Source organism: Hemicordylus capensis, chromosome 1 (genome assembly GCF_027244095.1).
Source record: "Hemicordylus capensis ecotype Gifberg chromosome 1, rHemCap1.1.pri, whole genome shotgun sequence".
In the NCBI taxonomy this organism is placed as follows: Eukaryota; Metazoa; Chordata; class Lepidosauria; order Squamata; family Cordylidae; genus Hemicordylus; species Hemicordylus capensis.
Window position 1 is genome coordinate 31,611,558 of NC_069657.1, and position 17,649 is coordinate 31,629,206.

The 17,649-nt window shown below is 47.5% G+C and overlaps 1 protein-coding gene across 1 annotated transcript; it reads left to right on the top strand.

Moving 5' to 3' along the window:
• Nucleotides 1-229: 229 nt before the first annotated feature.
• LOC128340284 (52 kDa repressor of the inhibitor of the protein kinase-like) lies at nucleotides 230-2,077 on the top strand. The gene has a single exon (XM_053285243.1). It carries the CDS (start codon nucleotides 230-232, stop codon nucleotides 2,075-2,077), a length of 1,848 nt encoding a protein of 615 aa, XP_053141218.1.
• The last annotated feature ends 15,572 nt before the right edge of the window (nucleotides 2,078-17,649 follow it).

A 17,649-nucleotide genomic window follows, 5' to 3' on the forward strand; every position in this document is an offset into this window, starting at 1 on the left:
CAGGAAGAGATTGGGAGGTGGCTGTGGTGCGGAGGTGGATCGCCCATGGATGCTCTATTCCCCTTCTAAGAGGTCGGCATTTTGCTTCTGCTGTCTTCTCTTTTCCCGATCAGAGCATCAGTCCACATTGGAGCAGGAAAGTGGATTCAAAAACTGGAAAAAACCTGAAAGGATTCCTGTTCATGAGAATGCTAAGAATCATCTGGAGTGCTTCGCACAGTGGATAGAAATGGAGAGAAATATAGCTGGAAACAGAGGACTCATTGATGCGGAACTTCGGTCACAGATTGAGAAGGAGAAGCAGAGGTGGCGCGAAATCTTGACAAGAATCCTTAACTGCATCAAATACCTTGCAACTCAGAACCTGCCTTTGCGAGGACATAGGGAGTCACTTCAGCTATATGACACCAATGTAGGAAATTTCCTTGGCTTAGTAAAACTAATGGCTACTTGTGACCCAGTCATGAAAGAGCACCTGACCCATGTGGAAAGTCATCCTGGATCCACCTCTTATCTCTCACCGGCAGTCCAGAATGAATTCATCCATCTGATGGCATCCACTGTTCGCAAGAGTATACTGGGAGGCATTCGCAAAGCAAAATACTATGGCCTCATGTTCGACTCGACTCCTGACCTGGCACACCGTGAGCAGATGTCACAAGTAGTTCGATATGTAGAAATTGATTATGAGAGTCATACAGTCCGTGTGAGAGAGTCCTTCCTTGGTTTTATCGAGCTAAGCCGGAAGGATGCTGAGAGCTTGACTAAAGACATTTTGGAAAAGTTAGAGAAGGACGGAATGGAGCTGCAAGATTGTCGGTCACAGTGCTATGACAATGCTGCTGTGATGGCTGGACACAGAAGTGGTGTTGCTCAACGGATACGTGAGAAAAACAAGCTGGCAGTGTTTGTGAATTGCGACAATCATTCACTCAACTTGGTGGGTGTACATGCAGCCAAAGAGGATGTGGAGATGGAGTCATTTTTTGGAACCATTGATTCCCTCTACGCTTTTTTTTCTCGCTCAACACAGCGCTGGCAAAGACTTAGAGACGCCGTGCCTGTGTCTCTTAAGTCGGAGTCTGAAACCAGGTGGAGTTCAAGGACGGAAGCAGTGAAGCCAGTCAACAACCACCTGGAGAGGATACTTGAAGTTCTTCTGGACATGAGAGACGATGCAGATGAGACCGTTGAAAGCAGAAGTGATGCAAAGCACCTGCGCATCCACTTGTTGAGTTATGAATTTCTGACTCTACTGGGTTTTTGGAATAAGATCCTCGCTCGAATTGACAGTGTTCAAAAGAGGCTGCAGGATCCTAAAATGAACTTCCACAATGCTGCGCTGCATTTGAAAGCCCTCCAGGATTGTTTCCATGGTGAGAGAGAAGTGCTGGTCAGTGAGGCACTCGACGTAGGACATCGTCTCTGTGAAGAATGGGATGTCGACTTTGAAAGACGTCCGAGACGGAAAAAACGAATGCCTGGTGAGAAATCAAGAGACGCTGGGCTAACAGCTAGGGAGGAGATGGAAAGAGTCATGAAGGGAGCACTCGACCGTCTTAACACAGAACTGGGCGAGAGGTTCACTCGCCTGCATGACACTGATGCCAAGTTTGGGTTCCTTCTCGATATCGAGGGACTGTGCTACGGTGCTGACACAGAGAACCTAAAGAACAATTGTGAAAATTTCTGCACAATGTACAGCACTGATGTTGATGTGGCGCTATATGACGAGATTTTGGTCTGCAGAATGTTGCTAGCAGCACGGACTGACATGAGAGTAGCAAGACCGGAACAGCTTCTCGAATTTATAGTTCAGTATGGATATGACGCCACCTTCCCCAATTTGCGCACTGCTGTACAGATCATGCTGACCATTGCAATTTCCGTTGCCAGCTGTGAAAGATCATTCAGCAAGTTAAAGCTGATATTTTCCTGTCTCAGAACTTCCATGGGTCAAGACAGACTCTGTGATCTTGCTCTGCTGAGCATAGAGAGAGAGGAAACAGAAAAAACTAACTTTGATGGCATCATAGACGAATTCGCATCTATGAAAGCAAGGAGGGCCAAGTTATGATTTTTGGACATTTGCTGGATTTTTGGACATTTATCGCATTTTTTGGTTATTTATCGCATTTTTTGGTTATTTATCACATTTTTTGGTTATTTATCACATTTTGAAATTTTTGGTAATTTTTGTAATTTTTTTAATTTTTAAAATAAAAGTTTTCTTATACATGTGTGTCAGTCAGATGTATGCTGTGGGGGCGGGGGGGGGGGCGGCGGGGAGGGCGCAATTTCAGTGCTTGCCCCGGGCGCCGTTTTCCCTAGTTACGCCTCTGGCTGCAGTTGCCAGGAAAGGGTTAACTGAGGTTACCAATCATGGAGCAGCAGAGCGGGACTGCAGCTTCGAGCCCTCTGAGTGGTCTCCTTGGGTCACGTGCTTGCCCTGTCCACTCAGGGAACTGCTTGTCATGGGCGTGGCTGGAGGACCAACAATGCTATCTGGGGCTAGAGGGAACCTCAAAATGTTAACCGTGTGTTGCTCACACTCCGTGCTGGGTCTGCAGCATGTGCCCGTCTGTTTGCTATGATGTAAAAATAGAGTTCTATCTGCTTTCAGGGGTAACCCTGTTTTCTGCTCGTCTGAAGAAAACTGAGAAAACTGTCATTCTGTGAAGATAAGATGTCCATTTGCTAATCCTTTAAATGGACTTCATTAAATAAATGGCCATAGTAAATCACACATAGTCCTCCCCCTTAATCACAAAACAGTACATACCAAATAATTCCTCCTACATGATCCCAGAAGACTGTAGCTCTATGTATGCAAGTCATTATGGAGGTAGCATTCCCTCCTACAGCTCTTTGTGGAAAAAACTAACTGGCCTCCAACCACCAAAACCCTGAAGATGTAGAGACCAGCACCAATCAAGTGCTTCAGAAGCAGGTGAAACTGCTTCCAATTAGGTCTACAAGAGAGTGTGTGCAGCCATTTCTACACCAGCTGTATGATATCATCATATTCTATACTACCATGACATTGCAACTGCTTCTTACTTTACATCTTACTGTCATGTCGATGTAACTGACCTAAGATCTATGTATAAAGTTACAGAAAATACCACACTGCTATGGGTGCATAAAAGGCAACAAGCCATATTCTAAAGTAGATACAGAACCAATAACCCTATATATGAATAATTGAAATAGGGTAGATTGCTTTAAATGAAGCTGAGTGTAAATACCATCCCTCATCAAACTGCACTCAGTGATCCAAATGACAGAGATGATCAACTACAAAAATACTGACATATCACATGCAGAGCTGAGCCCATGGAGTATGGTAATTTTTTATAGGGGTGTGCATTTCGGGTTTTCGGTGATTCGGCTCAGGACCCGAGCCGAATCACCTTTGTTCTGTTCTGTGTCCGAATTTTGCTGACCCGAATCACCCCCGATTTGTTTCGGATTCGGATTTAATCCGAATCCGAATCGATTCGGATCAGCAAAAAGGACCCTGGAGCCAAAAGAGTGGGGTGGGGTGGTAGTGCCTAATGGGTGTAGGCTACCACCCAAATTTCAGGGGGATGGGACAAAGGGCTGATTTTTTGTGATTTTTTGAACAGTGGGGTGGAGTGGTAGTGCCTAATGGGTTTAGGCTGCCACCCCAATTTCAGGGGGATCAGACAAAGGGCTGATTTTTTGTGAATTTCTGAGGATTTTCTTGGGTGCAGCAGAGTGCTAGATTGATTGATTCATTCATGCAACATATAGTACTCTCAACTCTAAATGACCCTAACACTCTCACTTTTCTCTCACTCTCTCCTTTATTACTATGACGAGTATGGGAATGAATCAATCTAGCACTCTGCTCTGCTGCACCCAAGAAAACCCTCAGAAATTCACAAAAAATCAGCCCTCTGTCCCACCCCCCTGAAATTGGGGTGGCAGCCTACACCCATTAGGCACCACCCCCACCCCACTCTTTTGGGGCAGATACACTTTCTGCCCCCCCATCTGCCCCAAAGACACAAAAACTTCAGAAATTCACAAAAAATCAGCCCTCTGTCCCACCCCCCTGAAATTGGGGTGGCAGCCTACACCCATTAGGCACTACCACCCCACCCCACTCTTTTGGGGCAGATACACTTTCTGCCCCCAATCTGCCCCAAAGACACAAAAACTTCAAAAAATCACAAAATATCAGCCCTTTGTCCCATCCCCCTGAAATTTGGGTGGTAGCCTACACCCATTAGGCACTACCACCCCACCCCACTCTTTTGGGGCAGATCCACTTTCTGCCCCCCATCTGCCCCAAAGACACAAAAACTTCAGAAATTCACAAAAAATCAGCCCTCTGTCCCTCCCACCCCCCTGAAATTGGGGTGGCAGCCTACACCCATTAGGCACTACCACCCCACCCCACCCCACCCCACTCTGCTGTCCCATATCCCACTCCAAGTCCAGCAACAGTGCCCTGCCCTGAACCTCACCTCATCCAAACTTTTTTCTCCCACTACAGTAAAAAGACAGGCACAGCCAGGAGGGAACACGCATAGCATGTGGAGGACGCACGCAAGACAACAACACTCCACAAGTGGAGCAGCAAGGCTTTGCATGTTGTTGTTGCCCCCTCCTCGCCCACACAGCTTTGAAGAGTAACGGATGATGATGGCAGATAAGAAGAGAATGGCAGCACGCACGTGTCTCTGGACATTTCTTTTCCTGTCTGACTCTGTGGCATGAGATCGCCGCATCTATGTATGGGCAAGGACAATCTTCAAATAAAATGCTGTCAATCAACTCGCAAACATGACCCGATCTTCATTTGGAAACATAATGCAATGATGCATCTCCCCACACACATGCACAGGCACAGTGAATTGCACCTGTCCTGTCCTTTACCGGGCCCCACACAGCCACACCACTCCACACCACATCACACAACAACACCACACACCACGAAGAGGTCTCTGCAACAAAGCAAGCTAGAATTTTTGCAGGCTTTTTCGGATTGCATCCCAATGCATGCCGCAGATACTGGGCAGAAAGACTGTGTGCAATCACATGATACGACATTACCACTAGTTTGGAGTCTAGAACAGTGTTTCTCAAACTTTTTGGAGTCAAGGACCGCTAAATTCTTCGTGCAGAGTTTCAAGGACCGCTACATTCTTCATGCGCAGTTTCCCGGACCAGCAGTTAGTAAAGGGGTTTCAAGTCTATCTATCTATCTATCTATCTATCTATCTATCTATCTATCTATCTATCTATCTATCTATCAGACTTCTGTACTGCCCAAAACTTGCATCTCTGGGCAGTTTAGAATGAAAATAATATAAGCATTAAAATAATTAAATTTGGAATCTTTTGCAAACATGGAATATTAGGGGTTCTTAACCTTGGGTCCCTCAGTTAAACTCCCATAACCCCCAACAACAATGGCATTTGGCCATTATGGCTGGGGATTATGGGAGTAGAAGTCCACCAACGTCTGGGTACCCAGGGTTGAGAACCCCTGAATCTAAAAGCCTGGGTGAACAAATTTGTCTCCAGTATGTCTGGAGTGGAGGTGCTTGTGATTACTCAATGGAGAGGGGATGTTGGGCCATTAGAAAAATTCAAAAGCTACATGGGGCCAATGAAAACAACATACAAGCAAGCCCCACTGATGCAAGAGGGAAACAGCGTTCCCTCTCAAGGCGCCTCAACCACAACAGGCAGCTCGGTTTCAATCAACCAACCTTTGGCTGCAAACAATGAGCATGCAAGAACCAGCAGCCCTTCAAGTGGCGCCCACTGCCATACTTTTTCCTCCATGCCCCCGCACCGCATACAGTTTGAAGCTGTAAAAATAGGGAATAAGATAGCTGTAGGAAGATCTCAGCAGCACGTGGAGGCAAGGCACAAGAAGGGTCCCATGCCTCCGTGATACTCTTCCTCTTCCGTGCCATGTGCAAAACTGAGGAAGTGAGTGCCTTGATTTCAGTTGTGGGGGGGGGGGTTTGACTCCCAGTCAGGGACCGGCACTCAACCCTTCGGGGACCGGCAGCGGTCCAGGGACCGGTGGTTGAGAAACACTGGTCTAGAAGATGCCTTTATTCCCCTGTGTGTGTGCACTGTGCGGGTGTGCTGCTCAAGTCACTCACTCTGCAAGAGGGTTAGGGCTGAAAAGGGCTGTGTCGCCTCAGGTTGCAATGTGTGCTCTCTCTGTCTGCGTGAGACAGACATTTGTGTGAGGGCTGCACCAGCATCAAGCTCATCATTGGCAACACAGCTTTTTGGGGGGAGGGGAGGGGGGGTGCATGTGTGTGTGTGTGCCACTTCAGGCACAGCAGTAGTACTACTCCCATTGTGGCCAGAAAAAGCAGGCAGCAGCAGAGCAGACCATCTCACTCAGCGGCGGCGGCGACAACCTAATAGCTCAGTAGACCAAGGCAAACCACATACAGTGGTCCCTCGACTTACAAACTACTCGACATAAGTATTTTTCGAGTTACAAACGGCAGTTTTAGATCCGGTTTTAGATGCGGTTTTTTCGACTTACAAATTTTTAGATAGGGTTTCCTCGACTTACAAATTTTTAGATGGGGTTTCCTCGACTTACAAATTTTTAGATGGGGTTTCCTTGACTTGCCTGCCTGTTTACTGCCTGTTTATTCTTGAAAAGAAATGTTCCTGTGCAGTTTGCAAGCCTTACTGGGGGTCTGGGTCTTTTTTCTAGGCTCCGGAACGCATTAATCCGTTCCCAATGCATTCCTATGGGAAACCGCTTTTCGACTTACAAATTTTTCGACTTACAAATGTGCATTCGGAACGGATTAATTTCGTAAGTAGAGGGACCACTGTATTGGGATTTGAACAGAGGAGAGCATGAAGATTAAGAAAGAAGTAAAGAACATCACCTGACAAGCAAGCCAAAATCAGAAATAATTACATCACATTGAGAAACGCAGCAGACAGACCTTTTTTAGATTTCAGCTTCAATGCTATTGTTCATGGGAGGAAGCAATGATGACAGTTTTAGCAGGCAAGCAGGCTAGCAATTAGCGGCAAGCCCACTCAGTGACAGTGTGTGTGCCCCCTTCGCCAGGAGGCACAGGCCCATTGCACAGAGCCACTACTCTCCCCCAGGGATGTCCCTTCCAATCCTGACTGTGCCCCACACACACGCACACGCAGCAGCCTGTCTCTGAGGTTGTGGATGGATGGTGCGCTGCCCTACGGCCCAGCCTTCAGCACTGGGCAAGTGGGTGCTCCCAGCATCAGGGGGGGGGGCCACCACAGATTTCTTCTGCAGAGACAGCGACTACAGCTCCCATTGTCCCTAGTCTTGATGGTGGCCAGCCATCGGGACAGTGGGAAATGGGAGTTGTAGTCTCTCTCTGCCACATCTGTGGTAACCCCTCCCTCATGCTGGGAGCACTCACCTGGCAGTCCACCATCCCAGGCTGACAGTGCAGCGGTGCCTGTGTATGCATGCGTGTCTGGATGTGCCAGCAGCACGTTGTTTTAGTGGCAGGGTGGGCTTAGAGGGATGGACTGTGACACATCTTCTGGCCGGGATGAACTGCCGTGGCGTGGGAGGCGCTGCATAGGGGGGGTGACGCGAGTCACTCGCCCTCCACGGCCAGTTCGGGGTAGCCCAGCAGGGGGAGGTTGGCCTTCAAGAAGACGAGCTGCTCGACCAACTCAGCATCCAGGCGTGAGCGCAGAGGAGTCACCACGTCCCCGGCCATGGAGAACAACCTCTCGCTTGAGACGCTGGTTGGCGGGCAAGAGAGAAACCGGACAGCAACGGACGCCAAGTCCGGCCAGACTTTGCGATGCGTTGCCCAAAAGGGGAACGGCTCACTCTCCTCGTCATCCGTCGCCTCCGCCAGGTACTGCAGAACAGTCTGCTCAGCACGGCTGGGGCAAGGGACAGGCTCCTCCCGTCTCCCCAGCATGAGACTAGCATAGCCCCTGAGCCACCGGGTGGTGGTTCGAGGTCACACTGGCTGCTCTGCAGGTCCCACTGCCGGAGAAACCACGCCGCTGGACTGGGAAGAAGTGGGGGTGGTGGCAGTGCTGCTGCTGCTGCTGCTGCTGCTGGGGGTGGGATGCGCAGTGCCAGCCTGCGACCAAGACCCCTCCTCCTGGTCATCTGCTGCACCTATCCCTAGCCTCCTTTCCTCTTCACGCTTCACGTGTTCGACCAGGAGGCCCCTCCACCTGGGCAGCTCGCCAGGAGGCACAGCGCTGCCCTTCATCCTTGGGTCACAAATGCATGCCAGGACATGCCATGCAGATGCGGCCCATGGTGTCTTGAGCCGCTCAACTACCCCAGTCCTCAACCGACTTGCCAGGGCAATCGCAACCCCAGTGGTCAGAGTGGTCTGGAGATCGCTCATTGCCTTCTCCAGGAGAATAGTAGTGGGCAAAGCCAGGCTCAGCGTGGCAGTCTGAGTACACAAGTCGTTCGTTGCAAAATAGAACGGCTCTAGTACTAAGACCAGCTCGCGGATCACCGGCCAGTCATTATAGAGAGACTTGCACAGATCCAAGCAACCACGTGTCCCCAGGCTGTTGAGTGCTCCCTCTTGCTCATGCATGCGCCGGAGCAAGAGAAAGCCAACTCATCTGAAGTGTGGTCTGTGTCCATCACCTCCACATGCAACACTGCCCAAGAAGGCCTGCATGCATGGGAGGAGCTGGATACAGCAACAGCAGCGCCAGATGTCCCCTCACCCCCATGCCCCCACCAATGGGCTGTCAGGGACATGAAGGCAGTGTGCAGCCCACTGCGGCTAGTCCAGATATCCGCAGTGAAATGCACACTGGTGTTTGGCCCAGCTGCACGCAGCTCGGCCAACACGGCCCCCCTGCACGCACGGTACAGGGAGGGGACCACCCTCCTGCTGAAAGTGGTCCTTGAGGGGATCTTGTACTCCGGAGAAAGCAGCTGGAGCAGACGCCGGAAGCCGACATTGTCGACAATGGAGAACGGCTGTTCATCAAGAGCGATCATCTCACCAATGGCCCGAGTCACGAGATGAGGCTTTGGACGATCAGACCGTTTCCCAAGAGATTGCACCCACTGATGATCGGTCAGCTTTTCCTGCCTGTAGGCAGGAGCCACTGGCCGCTTGCTACTGCTGCCACTACTACTGCTTCTGCTACCAGGTGAGGCACCGGGCCTACTGCCAGTGCCAGCAGAGGTCTCCACACCTGGGTGCCGCCGACCACAGCCCCGAGGTTGTGAAGTGCATAGGGTCCTTGCCTCTGCTGACCAGTGCCTTGCAGTGGGTGCACACAGCATGGGTGGGATCACCAGGGCTAAGCTCAAAGTGATCCCAGACCACACTGCCAGACTCCCCAGTGACACGAGGTCGCTTTGTTGGTGGAACTTTTGCTGGTTCCTTCTCGGGCATACCACCACCGATGCCCTCAGCGCTGGCATGGGAAGGCCCAGGGGCAGGAGAAGATCTTCCCTCCTCCTGAGCCCCCTCAGATGCCAGACTGAGCCCCCCACCAACCCCCATAGTGACCGTTTGGGGGGTCCGCAAGGTGGATCTGGCTGGACTGCCAACCTCCTCCACCAGCACCACCTCCTCAGCTGCCACAGGAAGATCTTCTTCCCTGGCAATCTGGGAGCCCCCCCCCCACTAAATCCTGCCTGGCCGCAGGCCCTGGCATAGGGCCAGGCTGACCCGAGAAGAAGTCAAGCCTGTGTGCCGAAGCAGGGCCGGGGGTGACTTGGGGAGTAGGCCCCTCTTGCCGCCCCCTGCCACGACCAGCTGTAGGGAAGACAAGCCTCCCACTTACTTGCGCCCTCCCTTTTCCTGCTGTCCTCCCAACCATTGCTTTTTAAAACTTTTTTAAAAATTTCAAAATGTGAAGAAGGGGTAGTTGTCTCAGGGGGCAGCAGGTACTAGAGGGCCAGAAAAACAGTGGATGTGCTGCGGTGCCGGTGACTGCCTCCTTGCTTAGGGCTTGTTGTTGTTGGCACAAATGCTGCTGCTGCAAGATCCCAGTCAGAAGTTGCTTACGCCGTGCAATGAATGTGTATCACACGACACAGTCAGTCAGTCACAGACGGACTGGGAGACAGTGGGAGTTACTTGATGCGCGATACAACAGAAGCAGGCTGTGCAACAAAAAAATATAAAAATTAAAAATTAAGATACTAGCTCAGCTGCTGTGCTGTGCACAGGTGCAGGAGGAGTTATTTAAGGCTGGAGCCTTGCGCACACAGTGTGCAGTGCACTTAGTCAGTAGAAGTGAAAGTAAGTTTAGTTATATTATCTTTCTCTGACTGTTGGTCACTTTGAATGGAATAGACTGGAGAATTTATTTGTTGCAAGTAACTTGTGTTGTTGTTACTAATGTATCGAACGCACTCCACCACAGGGGAAAGTTACTCTGTGGTCTGAAAGTAACACACAGTTACAAAAATGTTTCAAAAAATTATCTCTGTGTCAATTACACAGGCAAACAAGATGGAAAAGTAACTGTGGGCAGACTAGGCCCTTCAAAAATATTTCTGCAAAATACACAAAAGCAGCAACAGAAATATAAAGTTGCAGCACTACTAGGCCAGGCCACTCTTACAGTCTACTGCTACTCTACAGTTGAACCTCCTCCTAATAGCTAGCTACCGGGGAAGGTTACACACAAACCCTAGTTATTTAGAACCCTATTTATTTAAAACACTATTTAAAACCCAATCTTACAACTACCACAACACTTTAAAACCCTATTTATTTAAAACACTATTTATTTAAAACCCAATCTTACAACTATCACACAACACTTATAGAGAAAAGTGAAAACCCCAAAAACCTAAAAACAGGGAAAAATTAATAAACCCCAAACGCACAGTTAAAGAATGGAACACTACAGATTAGAACGCCATGTGTGACGTGCGTGTGACTGTGTGTTGTGTGCGTGTGTAAAATATAAAATGGCTGGGCCAATCTCACTCAGGTGTAGGCTTCTCCAACGCCGGGTCTCTGGCGTCCACCTCTGAGGGTCTGGTCTGGTGGCTGGTCACACAGGCAGGCCTGGAGTGCAGGCAGGCAGGCAGGCAGGCACAGGCAGCAGTGACTCTCCACAGAAAAAAATTGCCCAAAAAAGTGGTTTGGCAAAAAATAGGGTGGGGGGATTCAAAAGGAGAAAAAAACCCCTCCTTTCCCACCAAGGGCTGCAGGCTGGCAATGCTTGCAGGCAGTCAGATGTTTTAAAAAAAAAAAAATCTAAAATCTATTCCTCTTCTCTTCACAAAAAAGGATTTTAAAAAATGGGAAGAGGAGGTTTGCTCTGCAAGGAAGAGGTTTCCAATCCTTTCCTTAAAAAAAATCTCCCCCTCTTCTAGCCCCAACAATGATTAAAAAATGAGCAGAGGGTTTGCCTCTGCAAGGCAGAGGTTTCTTTAAAAAAAAAAAAATCTCACCCTCTTTTAATCCAGAAAAGGATTTTTAAAAATGGGAAGAGGAGGTTTGCTCTGCAAGGAAGAGGTTTCCAATCCTTTCCTTAAAAAAAATCTCCCCCTCTTCTAGCCCCAACAAGGATTAAAAAATGAGCAGAGGGTTTGCCTCTGCAAGGCAGAGGTTTCTTTTTTTAAAAAAAATCTCACCCTCTTTTAATCCAAAAATGGATTAAAAATTGAAAAGTGGTTTGCCCCTGAAAGGAAGAGGTTTCCTTAAAAAAAAAAAAAATCTCCCCCTCTTCTAGCCCCAACAAGGATTTAAAAATGAGCAGTGGGAAACCTCTGCAAGGCAGAGGTTTCTTTAAAAAAAATTTCCACCCTCTTCTCTCTTTATTTTAAAAATTGCTTAAATAAAGCAGAAAACCAACCAACAAGGCAGAGCACTGGCATAAATGCAGAAAAACAGCACCCACAAAAATCCAAAATCAAAATGGAGGCAAGACTTACTAAGCAAGGCAGCAGATCTCTCTCTTGTGTCTCTTCTCCCACGCAAGGCAGCAGAAAGGAAGAAAATGGCTACTGGTGGCCCCTTAAATACCCTCCTGCAAAGCCCTCCAAAAATCACCCCCACCCTTGACCCTACCTCCACCTGTACCTGGCCAATGGGAGGGTGTGATTTACTATCCAAACCTTATTTGGTCATTTTCCTCTGCAGGTAGGAACTTTTATTTTCAATGGAGGTGAATGGGAAAATTTTTCTGCATTGAAGTCAATGGAGAAAAAAAGGCGGGAAATTCAAAGAGCTGTCAGAATTAAAATGGAGGGGGAAGAAGAAGGCAATTCTGCAGCCACAAAATGGAGGCTGCAGACATGCCCACGGAGGTCCGAATCATCCGAATTTTTTTTCACGAAATTGGGGTGATTCGGATCGGGCACAGAAATTTTCGGAGGTCCGCAGGGGTGATTCGGATCGGCTCCGAATCACCCGAAATTCGTTGTTTCGGGCACAGAACGATCTGTGCCCGAAACGAAATGCACATCCCTAATTTTTTATATCTGTAGATAAAGGTGGATTCCATTTGTAACAACACCTGTTCAATATTGTCATGACCCAATTTTTTAGGTTTATCTTGACATCTTCAAGGGAATGTTGAAAGCCACGTGGCCAGGGGGTGGCAGTCAGAGAGTGAGTCAAGCAGGGGCCCCCAGCAGCGGCCACTGAAGCGACTGCTGGGCCTGTCTGTCTGGCCTATCAGCTCTTGATAACTGCGAGGCACTCCAGCTTGCCTGCACAGCTGAAATAGATCGTCACATGCCTGTTATGTCACAGGGCTATTCAATTTCAGCCCACCTGCAGATGTTGGCCTACAACTCCCATCAACCCTGACTGTTGGCCAATGTGGTTGGGGTCTGGAGAGTCTGGGTACTGTAGTCCAACAACAACCGGAAAGCTGCAGCTGAGTAGCCCTTTACTAGTCGAACAAAGAGCAGAACTGAAGCCTTGCTACAATTACTGCCTGTAGATACAGAGAACAACACTGCAAATTTCTTGACATCCATGCTCTGCCCCCAATGAAAGTGACTAACCTCTTCCTCCAGTTTTCGACTTCAGAGATCAGAGTCAAAAACTAAGTAAGGGTTTCAAACCAGCACAAACTAGGGCTTAGCCACACAATTATGAACCAAAAGAACCCCTTGTTGACAGAGTGCAAATAGTTATAGCAGACATCACTAAGTGGCACTGTTATCCATGCTTGCTTGTTTTAAGTATGCTGGTTTACACAAGACTTGCTTTCTGATTTGAATAAGTGAGTCTGGTGTACCCAGCCAGGTAGACTCCGAAGGTGTCACCTGAGCCTTAACACAAGTCATCAGTATGTCATGGGATGTCTCTCAGGAGGTACTTGGGACAGATCTGGCCTTTGAAGGCATGGAAGGCTGGTCTCACAACCTTTTTGAAGAAATGTTATTGGGACCCTTCCGAATTTGTATTGGTAGTAGTAATTATATTTATATACCACTTTTCAACCAAAAAAAAGCCCTCTAAAAGCAGATTCTATAGCAAAGGAAGAGAAGAAAGTTCCTTCTCTTAAAGATGCTCGCAATGAAAGAGGGATCCAGTGTAGACACAAGCAAACAGCCTCTGGGAGGACCACTGTGCTGCTGGGATGAAGGCAAGAGCTGTTCTGCCAGATATAAGAGACAAGTATGAATCCACAACAAGAGGCAGCAGTATATGGCTGGTGTGCATGTGTTACCACATGCACACCAGCCAGTGAGTGAAGGTGGGGGTGGGGAACAAACGTTAGCAAAAGTATACCTCTGCTATAACTGGGGTCTTACTTCATATGCACACTTTTATCTTTTCTGTTTTCCTCCATTTGTTGCCAGTACTATTATCATGGGTTGGTTTTTTGACAAAGAACTCTACTGCAACTCCTATCCAGAGGTAGATGAACACCACTCTAACTGTAAGCGGGACTCTGAGGGTCATGGCTGATGGGTTCAGGGCGGAACTTTCGGTCCTGTTTTAGTCACTCTACTCAAGACGAGCAGCTTTTAGATAATATCTGAAGAAGGTTCTTGTTGGACACTCTAAGAAACTTTAGTATAATCCTTCTGACAGAGAGCAGCTCTTCTCTACTTTGAAATTTAACACCAGCTGAAGTAGAGTTGCAGTTTGCAAATGATCTCTGAATGCTGATCAAACACGTGTATTCAGAAACATGCTTTCCAATATAAAAGGTTGTGGGAGTTGTCAATGTCTGGAATGAGGCTGAGCCAGGTCCACCTCAGAACCTCCGAGCGAGGCAGAACAGCAGGATGAGGGAGGGAGGGAGGAGGGAGGGAGACAGCCAGAGGGTGCTGCTCTGCTATGGAGGAGCCTTGGCCTCACTTGCTGCTGCAGTGGTGTGGAGCCTGGCTGCTGTGAAGGGCTGCTCCCTCTTTCTGCCACCGCCCTGTGCAATCAATCACGTGATGTGCAAGTGAGCATGTCAGATGACATGCTTGCTTGCTCGCTCCTTCTCTCGGCCCCCTCACCCCTGGGAATCCAGAAGTCATTCTTTGGCCAGCCTTTGCAAGGAGGCAGGCAGGTGGTCCACAATCACCCACCCCCACACCCCGCAGGAGAGAGATTGGGGCTACTGGCAGCAGGCTGCTAGTATCAGACTGTGGGTGGGTCTTGCACATGTGGTCACCCAGTGGTGGCATGGTTGCCACCACCAGGACCTCAGGGACATTTTGGAGCCCCTGTCCCCATGGCAGGAGACTGGACTTCAGACAAGAGGTCCGGTCCAAAGTGTGCCTCTGGGTTCTATACTGCACTAGAGCGACCTGAATCATCCCTCTGTGTATGCAGCTCTTATGTTTTATTATCCTGCTTTTAATAGGTCTAATTGTTTTACCTACATATAGTAGAGAGCATGGATGGACATTCAATGATATATATCACCCTTTTAGTGTTTGATGTGAAGAAGTTCTGTAGTTGGTGCTCCCTAGAATTCAGTGGGTTAGTGAACTTCTTTCGCAGAGGCAGGATTCAGGCCCCTCTAGTGAAAGGTCCGACAGAATGATGAACATGATTGATATGATGATAGATAACAGGATCCAGAGGGACACGTGAACTGCACTTGAACTCCACCCCCAGCACAATACCTCCAGTGACTGTTGCTGGTGCCTGTCTTACATTTCTTTTTAGATTGTGAGCCCTTTTTTTTTGCATTTTAAAATTTTATTGGCTTTTACAATAGCTTTACAATACAACTGCATTCATTTATTTGATTAAGTAAGACTTCCCGCTTACTTGTCTGCGTGGTTCACATTAACTGTACATATAAACCATTGCTATAATAGTTCAAAACATACATACTCCACATTGCTACTCGATTTTACCCAACCCAACCTGCTGTTATTACTATATTTCAAACCCTGCTGAAAGGTCCATATTAGAAAAATAGTTCTTTAAGTAAAGTAAAATTAGTTCCCAGTCTTCTTTGAAACATTACAAATTTTCATCCCTTATAAGTGCTGTAAGTTTTGCCATCTCAGCATATTCCGAATTTTTTATCAACCAGTCTTCTTTTGAGGGCATTTTATTGTCTTTCCATTTCTGCGCATATACTATTCTAGCCACCGTGGTTGCATACATAAAACATGTTAAGTTTCTTCTGGAGAACTCTCCTTGAGTTATTCCCAGCAGGAAGGATTCTGGCCTCTTAGGAAATGTCATTTAAAATTTTTTCTTCAGCTCATTATATATCATATCCCAAAAGGCCTTTGCCTTCCCGCGTGACCACCACATATGGAAAAAATTTCCTTCACATTGTCCACATTTCCAACATTTGTTTGAAACATTTTTATACATTAATGCTAATTTTTTCAGTGTCAAATACCACCTATACATCATCTTATAATAATTTTCTTTTAAAGTATAACATGTAGTGAACTTTAAATCAGTTTTCCATAATTTTTCCCAAGCAGCCATATCTACAGGTATATTATGGCCCACATCTTGATCCCATTTTATCATAGTCGTTTTAACCACTTCATCTCTTGTCTCCTCCAAAAGCAACAACTTATACATCTTAGAGACTAATCTTTCATCATTTTCACACAACTTCTTCTTGAGTCTTGACATTTGATCCTCAAATCCAACTTTAAGATCCTCCTTATAAATTTAATTTAGCTGATGGTACTGAAACCAGTTACTAACCAGATTTTGTACTTCATTTAGGCTTTTTAATTTACAGCCCTTCTCTTGAAAACATAACAAATCCCTATAGGTACCCCATTCAGATTGCATACTTGTCTCTTTACGTGCCAAAGCTTCAATCGGGGATACCCATAATGGAGTTTTATATTCCAGCCATTTTTTATATTTTACCCACACTCCTATTAGACTCATTCTTACATAGTGATTAAGAAAGTCTTTGTGCACTTTGCTTTTATCATACCACAGATATGAGTGCCAGCCAAACCTGCTATCAAATCCTTCCAGATCAAGTATTCTGGGATTTCTTAATGTTATCCATTCCTTTTACCACATCAAACAAACAGCATCAAAATACAACCTTAAATCAGGCAGGGTAAGACCACCTCTTTCTTTTTCATCTGTTAAATTTTTAAATTTAATTCTTGGTCTTTCCCCTTGCCAAACAAATTTGATTATGTCCTTTTGCCATTGCTTGAAACAGGTTAACATATTAATTATAGGAATAGTCTGGACTCCCGGTTGGAGTGCTGATGAGGCTGCATGCTTCCCAACAGGGGAGACCGAGGAGGAGTTATTTTGGGGTTTTTTGAGTCTCCATAACCCCCACTATCACCCTGGATTAAAGGGATTGGACGGAGATTGCCCACTGCATCCCCCGGAGCCTGCTCCTTATCTCAAATGCTGCGCCGGAAGGTACAGCTTTGATTTAAGTTGAGTGGTGGGGGTTGGGATACAACAAGCTGAACTCCTCCTTTGGAAATCCACGGACAGAAGCCTGTCCAGCATCTAATTTCTTTCGGTTTGGATTATAATTAATGGTTAAAGTTCAAGAAGCTCACCCCAAAGTGTGGTCAGTGATAAATTGCTGGAACTCTATCTGCTGTTGCTGTAAGGATTGGACAGACGTCAAGCCGCTGGTGTGAAGTCCTTGTAAGTCTGCCAGCTGTAAATTAAGGTTGGGAATTTAATCTGGGTATTGAATGCTGGAGTTCAAGAACTGAACTGATGGTTAAAAGCTTTAAAACCTATAAAGCAAAATAGTTGGGAATATTGTGTTAGTCATCTTGACAGAGTTAAACTAAAGGAGCAAGTGAATTGCTGTTTGCTGCTGAATATGTCTGTCAGAAAGTGAACCAATTAGATGAAGAAGGCGGATCACTGAACCGTGGGAGAATTGCGCTGCTCGCCACCCTAATGGGTGGCATGGCCAATTTGCCGAAGCTCCCCCCCCAAGGGAAGAAGCACGAGGCTTCGGGGGCCCTGATGAGCCACCTGGCCCATACAGGGGGAGGAGCTTTGGCTGCCCTCCGCTGCTCCAACTCCTGCATTCTCAGTTTGCTCCATGTAGGTGTCGGAGCAGCATCGTCAGCTGCAGCTCTCGCTCGGCCTGGGACTCCGGGGCCCGGCAGTGATCGGGAATGGGTTTCCACCCCATAGGGTGGCAGCGGCGAGTTGGGGGGTGGTTTTAACCCCCCCAAGGTTTGATTGGCCCGTGGGCCGGTGGTGGCAGTTGGGCTGGGCG